The sequence below is a fragment of the Macaca thibetana genome, chromosome 18 (assembly GCF_024542745.1).
Source record: "Macaca thibetana thibetana isolate TM-01 chromosome 18, ASM2454274v1, whole genome shotgun sequence".
Lineage (NCBI taxonomy): Eukaryota > Metazoa > Chordata > Mammalia > Primates > Cercopithecidae > Macaca > Macaca thibetana.
In genome coordinates this window covers 3051802-3068955 of record NC_065595.1, presented here as the reverse complement: position 1 = coordinate 3068955, position 17154 = coordinate 3051802, and the positions used below count along the sequence as shown (strand labels likewise).

At 45.0% G+C, this 17154-nt stretch overlaps 2 protein-coding genes across 9 annotated transcripts in view; one reads left to right on the top strand and one right to left on the bottom strand.

Moving 5' to 3' along the window:
• Nucleotides 1-15853, top strand: part of ZNF236 (zinc finger protein 236) — a 159462-nt gene extending 143609 nt beyond the window's left edge. For all 3 annotated transcript variants that reach the window (XM_050767595.1, XM_050767593.1, XM_050767594.1), the window contains one exon: nt 4591-15853. In XM_050767595.1, coding sequence (XP_050623552.1) covers nt 4591-4715 — 125 coding nt within the window. In that variant the 3' untranslated portion in view covers nt 4716-15853. The remainder of the gene's footprint in view (nt 1-4590) is intronic.
• Nucleotides 14717-17154, bottom strand: part of MBP (myelin basic protein) — a 153233-nt gene continuing 150795 nt past the window's right edge. For all 6 annotated transcript variants that reach the window (XM_050767604.1, XM_050767601.1, XM_050767602.1 and 3 more), the window contains one exon: nt 14717-16348. In XM_050767604.1, coding sequence (XP_050623561.1) covers nt 16304-16348 — 45 coding nt within the window. In that variant the 3' untranslated portion in view covers nt 14717-16303. The remainder of the gene's footprint in view (nt 16349-17154) is intronic.

The following is a 17154-nucleotide window of genomic DNA, read 5'->3' as shown; positions in this document are numbered from 1 at the left end:
GTTCCTTTTGGAATTTATTTCCAGTTTTATTCCACCGTGGTCTAAGAGAGTGCTTGATACAATTTCCATTTTCTTAAATTTAGTGAGGCTCATTTTGTGGCTTATCATATGGTCTGTCTTGGAGAAAGTTCCATGTGCTGTTGAATACAATGTGTATTCTGCAATTGTTGGATGGAATGTTTTTTATATATATATATATCTGTTAAGTCAGTTTGTTCCAGGGTATAGTTTAAATCCATTGTTTCTTTTTTGACTTTCTGTCTTGATGAACTGTCTAGTGCTGTCAGTGGAATATTGAAGTATCCCACTATTTTTGTGTTGCTGTCTATCTCATTTCTTATATCTATTAGTAATTGTTTTATAAATTTGGGAGTTCCAGTGTTAGGGACATGTATGTTTAGGATTGTGGTATTTTCCTGTTGGACAAGGCCTTTTATCATTATATAATGTCCCTCTGCTTTTTTAGCTGCTGTTGCTGATGACATTGTGGCTAAGCACTGATCTTTTGGCAATGAATTTCCCAGGTGTTGTTTGTGCTTCTTGTGTTTGGATGTCTAGGTCTAGCAAGGCCGGGGAAGTTTTCCTCGATTATTCCCCCAAATATGTTTTCCAGACTTTTAAATTTCTCTTCTTCCTCAGGAATGCCGATTATTCTTAGGTTTGGTCGTTTAACATAATCCCAGACTTCTTGGAGGCTTTGCTCATATTTTCTTCTTCTTTTTCCTTTGTTTTTGCTGGATTAGGTTAATTCGAAGACCTTGTCTTTGAGCTCTGAATTTCTTTCTTCTACTTGTTCTGTTCTATTGCTGAGACTTTTCAGAGCATTTTGCATTTCTACGTCTATTGTTTCCTGAAGTTTTCCTTGTTTTTTAATTTATGCTATCAATTTCATTGAATATTTCTCCCTTCACCTCTTGTATCGTTTTTTTATTTCCTTACCTTTGGCTACACCTTTCTCTAGTGCCTTCCTGATTAGCTTAATAACTAACTTCCTGAATTGTTTTTCAGGTAAATTGGGGATTTCTTCTTGGTTTGGATCCATTGCTGGTGAGCTAGTGTGATTTTTGGGGGGTGTCAAAGAGCCTTGTTTTGTCATATTACCAGAGTTGGTTTTCTGGTTCCTTTTCATTTGAGTAGGCTCTGTCAGAGGGAAGGTCTAGGGCTGAAGGCTGCTGTTCAGATTCTTTGGTCCTACAGAGTGTTCTCTTGATGTAGTACTGTCCACCTTTTCCTGTGGCTGTAGCTCCCTGAGAACAGAGCTGTAGTGATTGTTACCTTTCTTCTTGGTCTAGCCGCCCAGCAAGTCCACCCGGCTCCAGGCTGGTACTGGGGGTTGTCTGCACAGAGTCCTGTGATGTGAACCATCTGTGGTCTCTCAGCTGTGGATACTGGCGCCTGTTCTGGTGGAGGTGGCAGGGGGGTGAGATGGACTCTGTGACGGTTCTTAGCTTTGGTGGTTTAATGCTCTATTTTTGCGCTGGTTGGCCTCCTGCCGGGAGGTGGTGCTTTCCAGAGCGCATCAGCTATGGTAGTATAGGGAGGAACAGGCAGTGGGCAGGGCCCTAGACCTCCCAAGAATATCTGCCCTTTGTCTTCCACTACCAGAGTGGGTAGAGAAGGACCACTGGGTGGGGGCTGGGCTATGCGTGTCTGAGCTCAGACTCTCCTTGGGCGGGTCTTGCTGTGGCGGAGTATTTGAGGTGTCTCCTGGGTCCTGCAGGAGCAATCCACTTCCTTCAGAGAGTCTGTGGGTTCTCTCAGGTTTCCTGATTTATTCCCCTAGTTGTTCTGGGGCAAAAATTCACAGTGCGAGCCTCCACATGCTGCTCTGTCCCTGAGTATAGTCCTGCCTCCCATCCACCATGATCTCTGGAAGCCTGTGCTTTTGTTACTTTAATACTTAGTGTATGCAGTTGTTGAAGCTGGCTATGGACTGCCCCTTTCTCTCACACACACACACATACACACACACACACAAATTTGATTAGATCAAATTTATGATACATTTTGGCAAGGACGCAGAAATTTATTGGAGTAAAATGGCAGCCCAGAACCTGAGCAAGCACAGCATTTCTGAGCAGCTGGTTTCTCTCTGGACAGAGCTTTCTGTAGGGGCTGTCAGCACCTGGGCAGTCAGAGGCCCAGAATAGCATCTCTGTCTGTCTTCACAGCGTGTCTGGAAGCCCCTTTTCCTGCAGCATGCAGTTCAGGTGCTATCTCGGTGCTCAGGGGCACAGAGCAAACAGAATCTGCACCAACTGCTCCTGTCTGCATCCTGTTGACCTGGTACAGACAACATGTGGGCTTTGGTTTCTCTCTTGATTTACTAACGTTCATGCCCTTCAGGGTATGGATATTGGGGTGTGATCCTACTGCCTGTCTGTCTCTTGTTCATCTTTGCTTCCTACGCAGAATCTAGCAGTACCATCCATCTCTGAGGACAACAAATGACCTAGACTAGGTTTCAGAGGGTGGCAGTAGCCGTGCAAGGAGCTAGAAATGTTAAAGTCTGAGTAGACCCCTTGGGGTGCTCCATGCATTTTGCGGGTGTGATTTGGTTGTTGGAGGTGGTGCTCCGTGAGATCTGTGGTTTGGTTGTTGGAGGTGATGTGATTCGTGAGATTTGTGATTTGGTTGTTGGAGGTGATGTGATTCGTGAGATTTGTGATTTGGTTGTTGGAGGTGATGTGATTCGTGAGATTTGTGATTTGGTTGTTGGAGGTGGTGTGATTTATGAGATTTGTGATTTGGTTGTTGGAGGTGATGTGATTCATGAGATTTGTGATTTGGTTGTTGGAGGTGGTGTGATTCGTGAGATCTGTGGTTTGGTTGTTGGAGGTGGTATGATTCATGAGATGTGTTATTTGGTTGTTGAAGGTGATGTGATCTGTGAGATTTGTGGTTTGGTTATTGGAGGTGGTGTGATCTGTGAGATTTGTGATTTGGTTGTTGGAGGTGGTGTGCTCCATGAGATCTGTGGTTTGGTTGTTGGAGGTGATGTGATTCATGAGATGTGTTATTTGGTTGTTGAAGGTGGTGTGATCTGTGAGATTTGTGGTTTGGTTGTTGGAGGTGGTGTGATCTGTGAGATTTGTGATTTGGTGGTGGTGGTGTGCTCTGTGAGATTTGTGATTTGGTGTTGGAGGTGTTGTGCTCCGAGTTATGTGATTTGGTGTTGGAAGTGGTGTGATCTGTGAGATTTGTGATTTGTTGGAGGTGCTGTGATCTGTGAGGTTTGTGATTTGGTTGGAAGTGGTGTGATCTGTGAGATTTGTGATTTGTTGGAGGTGCTGTGATCTGTGAGGTTTGTGATTTGGTTGGAAGTGGTGGTGTGCTCTGTGAGATTTGTGATTTGGTGTTGGAGGTGGTGTGATCTGTGAGATTTGTTATTTGGTGTTGGAGGTGGTGTGATCTGTGAGATTTGTGATTTGGTGTTGGAGGTGGTGTGCTCTGAGTCATGTGATTTGGTGTTGGAGGTGGTGTGCTCTGAGTTATGTGATTTGGTGTTGGAGGTGGTGTGATCTGTGAGATTTGTGGTTTGGTGTTGGAGGTGGTGTGCTCTGAGTTATATGATTTGGTGTTGGAGGTGGTGTGCTCTGTGAGATTTGTTATTTGGTGTTGGAGGTGGTGTGATCTGTGAGATTTGTGATTTGGTGTTGGAGGTGGTGTGCTCTGAGTTATGTGACTTGGTGTTGGAGGTGGTGTGATCTGTGAGATTTGTGATTTGGTGTTGGAGGTGGTGTGATCTGTGAGATTTGTGATTTGGTGTTGGAGGTGGTGTGATCTGTGAGATTTGTAATTTGGTGTTGGAGCTGGTGTGCTCTGAGTCATGTGATTTGGTGTTGGAGGTGGTGTGCTCTGAGTTATGTGATTTGGTGTTGGAGGTGGTGTGATCTGTGAGATTTGTGGTTTGGTGTTGGAGGTGGTGTGCTCTGAGTTATATGATTTGGTGTTGGAGGTGGTATGCTCTGTGAGATTTGTTATTTGGTGTTGGAGGTGGTGTGATCTGTGAGATTTGTGATTTGGTGTTGGAGGTGGTGTGCTCTGAGTTATATGATTTGGTGTTGGAGGTGGTGGTGTGCTCCGTGAGGCTTGCAGGTGTCCTTTGGTTGTCTGAGGTGTCCTTTGTGAGGGGAGCTCAACGGCTTGCAGTGTTCAGTGGTTGACATTTAGATGTGTAGGGAACCCAAGGGCAGAACACTATATTGTGGGGAATTTTTGACGAAGGAAAAAGGGATAATTTTTCTCTTTAACACTGTAGTGCTTCCTGCTTTCCTTTTTGTTACAAAATCATGTGTGTTGGTTATTAATTGCTCATTCCTGATGCTATGTTAACGTAGCTGTCATGGGAGTGCACTCGTCGGGAATGCACTCATCACGAGTGCTCTGTGTGCGTTCAGACTCACTAACAGTAACTACTGCCGACGGAGTTGTTTAACCTGCAGCTCAGATTATTCTTTTTTCATTGGAATGAATAGCAAATTACTTTAGAAATTCCTTGTCTCTTTTTACCAGGAAGTCTTTATGTAAATGGCTATCATTTTGTGCTCTGGAAAGTCTGAGGCTGCTTGTGTTTTCTTTGCATGACAGGAGCTCTGCAGGAGTCCGCAGGTCACCCAGAGCAGGACGGGGAGGAGCTGAGCCGGACCCTCCACCTGGAGGAGGTGGTGCAGGAGGCCGCGGGCGAGTGGCAGACCCTCACCCATGTCTTCTGACGTGAGTCGGAAGTACACCTTTAAGAATGTTTCTGAAGTTACATTTTGTGAATAGCAAAGCACTTGAAATCTCTGTTTTAAAACTTCAAGTGTTAAAAATGTTACCACAATAGTTTTTTAGCTATAAAGTTATCTAAAGAATCATTGTCTTTCAGAGACTCATAGGAAAAAAACTGGGAAAAGTGTCACCGCGTTGTTCTCTTCTGTCTACAAATCACTGAACTCAGGTACTACGGCAGGCAGTTTCCTCCTTGGTCTCCTCCGTGGCTAGTGCGTCTAGTTCACAAAGCAATTAACTGGGTCTTACTATCATTGTGGTGTGATTTCTTTGTATTAGCAAAGACGAAAAAGCTAACATGGAAAAAGTACATCAGATTTCCCTTCATGCTTCCGGTTATAAGAAGCATAGCTTGAAAGCAAGTTTAAGATTGGGGCATGAAGTTCAGAAAAAAAATGTTACAACACACAGGGAAGTTTTTTCCACTCTTTTCTCTGTGATTTTGAAAATTAGTCAAAATGGACTCTTTTTAGTCTACCATAAGTTAATATAACTGATACCTTGAGAGATGGCTGGACCAATTCTCTCTCCATGACAAATGTTTAATCATTAGTTACAAGAATGCAGTGTCTGGGGGGCGTCAACACGGGGACTCAAGTAAACCTGACCCACCAATAAGGATTCAGCTGTCCACACGGGCTGGTGACACACTTACCGCTTCAATCTGTGTTCAGGTCCAGGGTTAGATAATTGCAGAAGCACAAGCCATACATCGCAGGTAGGAAACCACAGAACGGTCTGCAAGGAGCAAGCAACCGTGGCCCTGTCTACCCCAGCAAATAAGAAGTATATCTGTAGCTTGAGGCCAAGAATCCGTAAAAACCCCATAACTTTCTCTTCGTGCATAAACAGATGTATTTTTGATTTCAGGGAATTATTTAGTATCGTCAATGGTGCCACATTAAACGTGTCCCAAACCAAATCCCACCCGTGCCGGGCAGAGTGCGTGCACGCCATTCCTACAGCGTTCCAAAGATGGAAGGTTCTTTACTTCATGTTAATTTTTCCTTTGAAATTATTTATATGTTCTATATATAAATACATATGTACATAGACAGATATATGGGCCTCTGTGTGGCTGAACAGTATATTTTGTAAATACAAGTACTAGTCCTAATTGCAGAAAGAGCGTCTGAGTTTCACCTCCCCACAAGCACTTCAGATCAGTATTGTATTCATTTTATTAATAAATGGATATCTTTTTCATTGTAATATAAAGCTGGGTTTTATTTTTTTTCCTGAAAAATAATTGCCTTTATTTTCTCTCATTGCCTCCTTGGTTTCAGAAGAGAGTAGTTTTATTATAAATATTGTATGGACTTTGTATATTAAGAGAGGAGCTCATTTCAGATTCCTAAAGAAATAGACATTTTACTGTTATTTTGAAAGGGCATCTTTTGATTTTGTTGTTGTTGTTCACTTTCGGCATATGTATATAAGTAATATTGATGGTGATATGAAAACTTTTGTTATGTGAAAATATTTAAGTCAGAAAATTGTTAAATAATATTACTTCTTTTCCAAACTGCTTTGTGTATTGTATATTTTTTTAAGAAAAAGAAAAGCCTTATTTGACTTATTCTTGTGATACTGGACTTCTTACCAAGCCCGAGGTTTCCTTCCTTGAATGTCAGCGTGTAAACCTGACGCATATTTAGAATAATTGTAATTGTGCTAGAGTTTTAAAGGTTCTGCTTTTAATGCACTTTTTATTTTATAATTTTGTATTGAAATATTTTAGAAATGTTGATTAATTTTGGTGAACGAATATCCCCAAAGTTGAAATTATTGGAATTTTAAACTTTTGTTCTTGCTCGGTTATTTATTTTGATTTTAGCATTAAATGTCATCTCAGGACATCTCTAAAAGGGGTTGTTTAATTCCTAATTGTATAGAAAGCTAGTTTGGTGAACTGTATTGGTCAATTGACTGTTTAAGGCCTTAACAGGTGAATCTAGAGCCTACTTTTATTTTGGTTAAAGAAAAAGAAAATATCAGTAATTCAATTTTGTGTCTTTTCTCCATTTATTAGCAGTCAAACACAAGACATTTTATGTATTATTTTGATTTACTTCCTAATTATAAAAAGCTGCTTTTTTTGCAGAACATTCCTTGAAAATATAAGGTTTTGAAAAGACATCATTTTACTTGAATCTTTGTGGGGTACAGGTTGATCTTTATATTTTACTTGTTGTTTTAAAAATTCTAGAAAAGAGATTTCTAGCCTCATGTATAACCAGGGTTTTGAGGATAAAGACTGTATTTTTAGAACTATCTCATCATAGCATATCTGCTTTGGAATAATTATAAATAAAAGATGAAGTTAGGAAATGTGATTAATTTTTTTTTGTTTGAAAATAAGATTAAATAGTTTGGCATGTAAATTAATTTCAAGTTCAGATTTTTAAGAGAAAACTTTAGTGGTATTTTCCTTTACCTCTGTGAAGTTCAGAGGCGTCTACCCCTGCAGTGTCCACTGGAAAGCCTTCAGACTTTAAAAATCAGGGCGTGGCTCCGCGACAGCGAGTCGTGGACGTCAGCACAGTGCCCCGTGCATGTGCCAGAACTGTTCCTGTTCCCTTCATCTGCTGCTGTTTTCAACAGCACCCAGTCACTGAGGAGCCTTTTGAAAGTTCCTAAGTGTTTTGATCCCACTTGTGTGCTCAAGTAACCATGGAGCACTGGAGCTGAAAGAATGAACTGCCCGTGCAAAGATACCAAGCGTGAAGCTGGGGTGCAGGTACGAGGAAGCAGGAGGCATGTAGCATGTGTGGAGTCCCACCTGCTAGATAATGCCCGAGCAGCTGCGTTTCCATAGAATGGCAATAGATGAAAATGAGGAAATGTTTTCAAACATGCAGATTCAAATGCTACCCCACCCCATCAAGCTCTGCTTTTGCCCCTTTTAAAAACTTGAGGCGCTTAGAAAGTATCTAAATAGAAGAAATCCTACGACCCGACATCTGCCAGCTTGCAGCCAGGCCAGTGGGAGGCTCATCAAACGCTGCTCTCCTCTCCCTGACAATGTTCTGCTGGTGGGACATGAAACCTCTGTGCTTGTCTGGCACTTAACTAGGGGATGTTTCCTTCGTGCATATTTTCTACTCCCCCATTGTAATGTTTTAAGGAAACTTGAATTTTGAAATGATAGCTAGTGTTCTGTGTCTTCCTTTGAACTCTTATATCACATTTATTACAAGAGACGCATGTGTTAGCACAGGTACAAGATTTTTAAAAGAAGTGGATTTCTGTTCTTGCTGTGGGTTTTCCTCATTTTAGAAGAATATTTTAACTCGTTAAGATACACTTTTTAACATGAAATGACCACACAGATTTATGTTTGGAAATATTCAAGATAAAATAGTTTGGCATGTAAATCAATTTCAAGATTTATGTACATAAGATTTTTTCAGGAAATAGATAAGATATATAGAACTCCTTTTAGTATATATTAAGGCTATCTCATTCCCACTTGTTACATTTTTTTCTGAAGCTTATTTCAAGATTAATACCGTGCCCTTCCCTCACTAAAAAAAGTTAATCCAAGGGTTGATCATTGCGAATTTATCCCTTTTCCAAGACCTACTGCATAGGAAGTAAGTGAGGCAGAGATGAGATTATGCAACGGATACTTCTGACGGACGAGTTCTCTTTGTGTCACCTAATCTGTGTTCACGTAACTTAGGCACTTTGGATTTTTTAGAATATAATTTCAAAAGGCCTGTACCCACAACCCAATTTAATGTCGTATCTCTACCTGGGGCCTCTACGTCTTTCCCGTATGCTAATGAAAGACCCTATGCCAAAGGCCACTGAGCTGCCATCTTCACTGTGGAGAAAGTGGGAACCACAGAGCTCTCCATGGGTCGGACGCCCACACATTCCTAGCAGAGGCACGTTCTTTGTCGTGGTGTGGCTCGCCAGCGACACGTCCTGTTTGGCGGCTGGCCCTCTCCGAGCGGATCCCCTCCTCAGACTCACCCTCCCTACACGGAGGCATCGTGGCAGTTCTTTCTGTGGATGGCTAACAACTGAGGCACTAAAAACTGAAGATCGGCATGAATGGCAGGAGCAATAGGCAGTCAGAAGAGATTTTTCTATTTAATCTTTTACGCGTAACACTTTTTACAGCATGAAGACTTTTGTATTCAATCAAGATTTGTATCATAATTGACAAATTCTAAAGTGACATAGGGATTCGTTCTTGATTCACCACTAAAGAAAATTTTAAAGTTAATTTTTTTATTTACAGAAGAATTCTCTTTTTATCTTCACAATTGTTTCATGGTCTATTTATACATTGGATGATTATTTAATCCAGTTTTGTATTAGAAATGGATAGTGATGCCAAAAGCCACTGTGCTGGCTTTAAAAATAATAAAAATAGCTTTTGTATTATTTTGAAACTCCTGTATATTTACTTCTTTGAATTTTGCATGAGTTATCACTGTTGAAAGGTGGACACTTCCTCTAGGTCCCGTTTGCCATGGCTTAACACAATAGAGCAATGCTGAATTGGCAACATATTCAAGCCCAGGGCATTTAAATCCTGGAGGATGTCCCAGGTTCTTGCTCTCTGCTTTCTCTCTTGTTTGAAAGGTATTAAAGAGTGACTTGAAATGCAGTGCACATCCATCATAATATCAGTGTCTGTTTATGAGAGATACCAGATTCTGGACTTCCCAGAAGCACCCATGGAGTTATTGTGTATCATCGGGCTCTTTGTAAAGATATATTCATCTAGTTTACTATGCCTTACATTTCCAGACTGTTAGAGAAGTTTGTAATTGAGAGTCATCATCCTGTTGAAACAACACATTACACTATATGTTTTCCTGGATCACCTTATTCCTGGCACTGAGTAGGGACTCCAGATATTTTTGGACTGAAAAAATTAAAGTGATGTTGACTTCCTGAATGTGGCTGAGATGGGATGGTAAGAAATAGCTTTACTGTTCCTTTTGCTTGCTTGTGTGTTTGTAGGAGGCATATTGCTCTGACAGTTTTTGAAATAGAGTGGGTGAGGGAAGAGCTTTTTTTTGTTGTTTTTTAACAAAACTATGAAATTATAAAAAGTGTATTCCCACTCTGATGGATTGTCTCAACTCTTGGCAGTGCTTTTCCAGGTGAATTTTACCCGGAGGCTGGACTCCCTGTGATAGCGAACAGAATGCTGTCCCTTCAGCACAGGCAGAGGCTTGTACCTGCAAGTGTGCTGTGCGCTCCCCGTGCCACGAGGCAGGCATGCGTGCAGGCGTCCACTGGCCCACTTTGCGTCGCGCTTCAGGGCTGGGACCTCGGATGTTCAGACAAATGCTGACCTTCTTGCTACTACCGTTACTGTGAGTAAAATCCCCTTTGTCACCCGGGAGCCCACGTCTTCTGCCAGCAGCCAGGAGGCTGGCAGGCTGTCCTGAAAGGAAAGTGGGGAGAACCTGGGATGACTCTGTGGCCAGCCCTAGCTCAGCTTAGGATACGCATGGAAGTTGTTAAAATAAATGTTACTGATTATGCCATACCACCCACAGTGCTGCCCCCATCATTGAGGACCTTCTCTTGTGACCTGGCACCTTTAAACCATTCAATCCCTTAAGGCCCTACAGAAAAAATGACAGATGACAGTGCACACCCACGGAGACGCCTCACACGCCCCTTCTACCAATGAACGGATGCTTCCCCAGTGTTATTATCCTGGGCCAATGAAGAGAGTTTTACGTTACTATTTTAGAAATTAGAACGAAGAGGTCATTGGTTACCTTGGTAACCAAGCTCTATAAGAAAGAAATTCTGTATTTAACATGAGATGGCTCACTTAATGTTATCTCAGCCAATTTTTTAGTAGTTCTGGGTAGAGATGGACAACAGCTGGCCATCTGCCTTGAGATGCTCCTTTTATTTTTGAGGCAGGGTCTCACTTTGTCACCCAGGCGGGAGTGCAGATCATGGCTCACTGCAGCCCCGACCTCCTGACTTCAGTGATCCTCCCACCTCAGCCTGCCGAGTAGCTGGGACTACCGGTGCACACCCCACACCCGCTAATTTTCATTATTTTGTTAGAGACAGGGTCTTGCTGTGTTAGCCAGGCTGGTCTCAATGTCGTGGCTTCAAGTGATCTCCCCGCCTTGGCCTCCTGAGCAGCTGAAAGTATGCGTGGGAGCCACTGCCCCTGGCTCAAGATACTCTTCACCATGTACATTTTCTAGTTACCTTTCAATCATGTTTCTCAACTTTAGTAATGCTAAATCTTTCTCAACTTTAGTAACGCTAAGTCTTTCTCTAGTAATGCTAAGTCTTTGTCCTTTCTTTTCTGTTTTTATTTTTTTTCTTTTTGAGACAGAGTCTTGCTCTGTTGCCCAGGCTGGAGTGCAATGGCGTCATCTCAGCTCACTGCAAACTCCGCTTCCCGGGTTCAAGTGATTCTCCTGCCTCAGCCTCCTGAACAGCTGGGATTACAGGTACGCATCATTGTACCCGGCTAATTTTTATATTTTTAGTAGAGACGGGGTTTCACCATGTTGGCCAGGCTGATCTTGAACTTCTGACCTCAGGTAATCTGCCCATTTCAGCCTCCCAAAGTGCTGGGATTACAGGCGTGAGCCACCGTGCTTAGCCTTCTTTTTTTTTTTTTTTTTTTTAGCAGTTTCAAGCTTACAGAAAAGCTGTAAGGCAAGAACTGAGAGCTCTCCATGTGCAGGCCTCCATAGACCCCACTCACGTGCCGCCCATATCTGAGTGACAGTGTCTTCCTAGCACACCACACTTGCCATAGTCTGGTATTGCTTATAGCTCTGACGTTTGCTTGCCACGGTACAGAGGAAACTGTCTCCCAGGAGACCTGAAAGCTGCCCAACCTGTGTGGCAGGGGCATGATCTTAAGGGCTTTTGCCGCAACCTGTGGTAAGGCAGGCAGGCAGGCCGCTGACCCCTGGTGAGCTAATAGCCTGGCCACCACATTGGAAGGTAGATTCCGACTCAGGGTCATCTCTGTCAGTTTTCACATGAACTTAAATCAGAAGCAGGAACTTGGCTGAGAGGTGGAGTGGCCCTGGCCGGTGCTGGAGGTAGTGGAAGGAGTCACTGTTTTATGGATGCCCTGGAGTCTTGACTTCAGGAGCTTGTAAGATTCTGGAGCTGGATGAACGAGCCATTTCCTGGTGGTGGGAAGTCGAGGTAAGGGGCCGTAGGAGGAGCAGCCCTGGCCTGCCTCATTGAGACGAGGTTGGAGTTTCCTAGAATGTGGATGAGAGTGCTGGTTGAAATTAGGCTGTTTCTAAAAAAACCAGACCACTCATTTTCCTTCTACGGCAGGTGCGGTCACAGGAAGTTGCTCCGGCGTCTTTTGCTGGAGTGAGCTGTAGGGTTAACACAGCTGTAGGCTGGTTAACACAGTCTCGCCTGTGCTGTTGGGTCGACTTTGCCTTCATATCACATCATTTAGGATTTCAGTGACTACTGTTTACAATAGAGGAATCACAATAGAGAAATAAGCCAACGTGCTTCACTTCATATTGTCTTTTTTTTTTGGGAAAGAGGCAAGAGTACTGCAGAGTCTTGGATTTAATTATAACGTTGTGCCAAATGGTGGCTTAGAAAATATTTGTTGTTGCATGAGGGAAAATATATTTCTGTTATAGATGGAACTGTGTCCTCCCAAAATGTGTGTTTTGAAGCTCTCCCAATGCAACTGTGTTTGGAGACAGGGGCTTTAGGGAGGGAATTCAGGTTGGAGATAGGAGCTTTAAGGAGGGAATTCAGGTTAAATGAGGTCATAAGACCAGGGCTCTTATCCAGTAAGACTGGTGTCCTTAGATGAGAAAGAGACACCTGAGGCCACTCTCTCTGCCAGGTGAGGATGCAGCAAGAAGGCAGCCGTCTGCAAAGCAAAGGAGAGAGGCCTCACCAGAAACTGACACCTTGATCTTGGACTTGCAGCCTCTAGAACTGAGAAAGTAACTGTCTGTTGTTTAAGCCACCCAGTTTGTAGCATTCTCTTGTGGCTTCCTAAGCAGACTAACAAACAAACACCCAACATGAACTGATGGCTTCGCTCTCTTCTGTAAAAATTGCTATGAGAGAACTTTTCACTCAATGTTTTACAGTTTCTCTGTCAGTCCCTGGTTCTTTCTTCTCACATAGTCCCAATTCCAATTTATAGTTCATGGCCCAGGCAGAGTCATTCACCACGGTGTCTCCTGGGCTAAACCAGCACCTGCTCTGCTCACTTCTTGACTGGCTCCTCATCGTCAGCCCTCTGTAGAGATCTCATTTCCTTCATGCCAGGTACTTCACGCTCCAAGCTCAGAGACTGTTCTATCAATTTCATACACGTTCTCCGCCCCTACAGTTGGGCAGGCCAGCACTGAATGGCAGGGTGTGGCTGTGCAGATGGAAGCGTGATCACTATGGCTTTCTATGTTCAGTTCCACAGACCCTCATGGCTCCTCTAGCCTCTACTGACCGTGGTCCTGGCAGCCTGTGCAGGCCATGGGGAAGGTCCTGACAGCCTGCGCGGGTGGTGGGGTTGGGTGTCTGCGTCCATGAGGCTGGGGCTCCAGCAGCTCCTCCTCTTGGCTCTCAGCCTAGTGAGTTAATTTCCAGTCACCTTCAGGAGAAAGTAGGCGGGCCGCTTCAGGGAAGTGTTCAGTGAGCTCACAAGCTCCCTGGCTCAGTTCCTATCTTGCTGTGTTTTATTTTAAAATACTCAAGCAAGTATTGTACTGTCATGGTGAAAGCTAGCTTACGATGTACCCTTGGTTTCTTTTAATGCATTTTCCATGTATGTTACATTAAGATAGACTTGCCAATGAAAAGAATATAGTTTTTAAAATGTAATTATCTTTGCATGATTTTCCAAATTCCTCAGTTGGAAGGGGTCTGGGCAGAGAAGTGTACCGGTGGACGTGGGCTTTCTGTCTGCCGTGCCTGCCAGGCGAGCTCAGGCGGCCATGCCTCCAGCCTCGGCAGTTTTTCCTGCTATTGCAATGAATGCAGTCCTATTCCCAAGCTTCTCACACTTGCTCCTCATGATGGAGTCTGAGGCTGTCTGACCCCCGGGAAACAGGAGCATGTAATCCTACCCTCAATCAGCATGGAAGTTCCCCTCCGTAAATGTCACAAATGCAGAGCATTTCTCACAGCTGCTGCTGAGACATAGAAGGGAACTGGGGGTTCCATTAAAGGCAAAACAAAGGCTGGGTGCGGTGGCTCATGCCTGTTATCCTAGCACTTTGGGAGGCTGAGGTGGGCAGATCCACTTGAGGTCAGGATGTGACTAGCCTGGGCAACATAGCGAGATCCTGTCTCTACAAAAAATACAAAAATTAGCTGGGTGTGGTAGTGCACACCTGTAGTCCCAGCTACATGGGAGGCTTTGGCAGGAGGATAGCTTGAGCCTGGGAGGTTGAGGCTGCAGTAAGCCAAGACTGCACCACTGTGCTCCAACCTGGGTGACAAAGTAAGATCCTGTCTCAAAAAAAAAAAAAAAGAAAAAGAAAAAACGAAAGAGACTTTCATCTGTCTTTTTGAAGAAAAATTCTTATAACCAAAGGCAACTATAAGTAAAACATCGCTTCACGCTCTTTCATGCTTTCAGAGAAAAAGGTGGCAAGGGGAAATCGTCCAAGACTCCCGGGTTCACATCTGCAGGGTGTGTACACTAGCAACACGGCAGAACACAGAGGGACTTGGAAGCTTGTCTTCAGAGACACTAAGTATTTTTTTCCTGGTGAGAATCAGTGCCCTACAACTACCTCTGTTCCACTTTCTTCAGTAGCCATAGACCCTCTGATGAGGACACCCCCTCCAACAGGCACCGCCAGGCCGCCCTGCCTCGAGACCCAGAGGCACCGAGTCACATCAGCTCTGCAGCTCTGCAGACCTGGCTCTCGCTTGATGTGGGCCTGTGTGCTCCAGCCCAGAACACAAAAGAAGACACCCATGCAAATACCATTAAAAGTTTATTGTTTTATTTCAATTTCAGGAACAGTGTACACTTTCCGTTCAGCCATCGTCACAGCACGTGCTGTTTGGGTGCGGCCATGTATGGATGGCAGAGCCGACCTCAGCTCAGCGACGCAGAGTGCTTCTGCTGAAAAATGTGGGGGTTTGTGTCTGGAGTTTTGTTCTTTGTAACCCTCTCATCTTCGAGGCTATATATTAATAGACATGATATTAAGCCCACACGAAACATTCAGAATTAGAGTGGGATTAAGAAGACGCGTTTTGGCATCACGCTGACTACTCCTCATCTTCGTCCTCGGGGAGGGTGATGCCAGCGTGGGGCTCTTTGGAAGGCCTATCACGGGTGCGCTAAAATCAAAAGGTGGGTCAGTAGGTTAGGGAGGGAGGAGCAAAAGGAGATGTCAGCAGGTGTTAGGAAGGATGTGGTCAGAAGAGCTCTTCTCTGTCTCCACGGGGCCGTCCGCTCAGCCCGTGTCTCGGTGAGTAATTCGGGAGCAGGTGCACGCCTGTGCCTACTCGCTACGACGCGTCTTCTGGGAGGAGGTGGATGAGCCGGTTATCTTCTCAGGGAGGGTTAGTGCTGGCCACTGTGCACTGCCGCTGCCTGCACGCCCAGTCACAGCCAGTGTCTAAGGGTGACTGGCGCGGCTGCGAGGCTGTCCAGAGGACTCCTACCCTTCTGCTCTGAGTGCGTAAGTCTTCCTGGACTCTCCGGCTGTGGGCTCTGGTTTGGAAACGAGGTTGTTCGTAGAGGCTGCTCTGGGGCCACCATGCAGGGCAACAGTGACGTCCAGAGGCCGCCTGCTTGACATCTCCATCACCAAATCTCCAGGAAGACCCTGTTGCCTGTGTGAGGCCATTGCCCAGCCCACATTTGCCTCCTTTTCCTCCCTCTGCCACACGCGAATTCAGCTAATTGGGGTGTGTGGGCAGCCACGACCTGGGGGCATGCCCCGCTCTCTGTGCTGCCCCACGTTGGACTCTTAACAGCTGCCCAGCCCGCATGTCACATACCAAAAGCTCCCACATGCAGTAAGCCACTCCTTGACTGTCTAATCCTGTTAGGAAAAATGAAGTCTACTTTAGGAGGTGAGAGAAGGACAGAAAAAAAAAAAACAAAGGAAGCTTGGATGTCAACAGTCCTCTCTGCCACCCACGTCCTCTGTTTCTGCAGCTGTGTGCCTCCATCGCAGTGCCCAGCAAAAGCGCAAGGGTGTCACCGTCACGGCGAAAAGAAAGTCCAAGGGTGGAGGGGTGAACGTGGAGGGACGTCTGTGCACCTGGCCCCCTGAAGACCCACGAGCGTCTGGGGGCACACTGTGGGGTAAGGAATGCGACCTTCACACAGCAAGTGACAGTTTGAACTGTTTTCTGTTTTCATTTGCTTCATTTAACTGTTGGCCAGAAATTGCCGGTAGGCTGCCGTGTGCCTGACCCTAGGACGTGCACAACTCCACAGGCATTAGGGGAGAGGTCATCTGCTCTAACTAGGTAATGGGGGCAAATGGGATTAAGTTTTAAGGCAGTTATATTAAGAAGCTGAGGACAGGATTCCGGAACCAGGTGGTTTTCAGCGTCTAGCCATGGGTGATCCGGAGCGACTATCTCTTCCTCCCTGAAAAGCAAGAAAGAGGAGTTAGGACGAGCGCGCCGCGGAGTCCTCCCACACCAGCATCCCTCTGCTGTGGTCCCAGGTGGGTGCTGAGCCCCTGGGTGTCTCTCTCATCTGCTAACAGAAATGGCACCAGGGAGTTAGTCTTTTCCTTCCTTTTCTCCCGACCTCCCTCAGCAAATGCTAATTGCATTTTCAGTTCTGTGGGAAAGATTCTCTGGAATGTGATTCCCAGGCCCCAGGGAGTGGTGCCTGGCGTAACCACCCTTCGGCGTCACAGCGCTGCTCTTCCGTGGGTGAAAGTGGAACCGCTCATTGCTTTGCTTTGAAGGAGCACTTGGTCCCTTCAGCCAGAGATTCCAGAGCGGCTGGGGGGAACTGCCAACCACAACAGGAGCAAGTTCTGTTTCGGAGGGACCCTAGCACACCCCTTGCTGCACACACCAGAAAAGAGCAAAGCCACATGTCCGTCCCTGGGGACGTCCCTCCTGTGTGCCATCTCATCTGCCACACCAGACAACTCAAATGCACAGCGAGCTTTGTCTGCAAACTTTGAAGGGGTCTTAAAGTCATGCATTTACATGTTTGAGGGACAAATAATTTCGACGCTTAAGAAAGAGTTGGCAGCTCATTGAAATGGTACACAGGTGTGCCGTGGCCCACGGTGTGGAGGTAGCCAGGCGTGGGCATCCCTCTAGAAGGAGGTGCACGTTGGTCACACACAACGTCATTTAGATTGACAAAGCAGAACGGCACTTTTTCTGCATTGAAATTTTTATTCAAATTTTAGTCTCTCTCCTTGGGTTTCC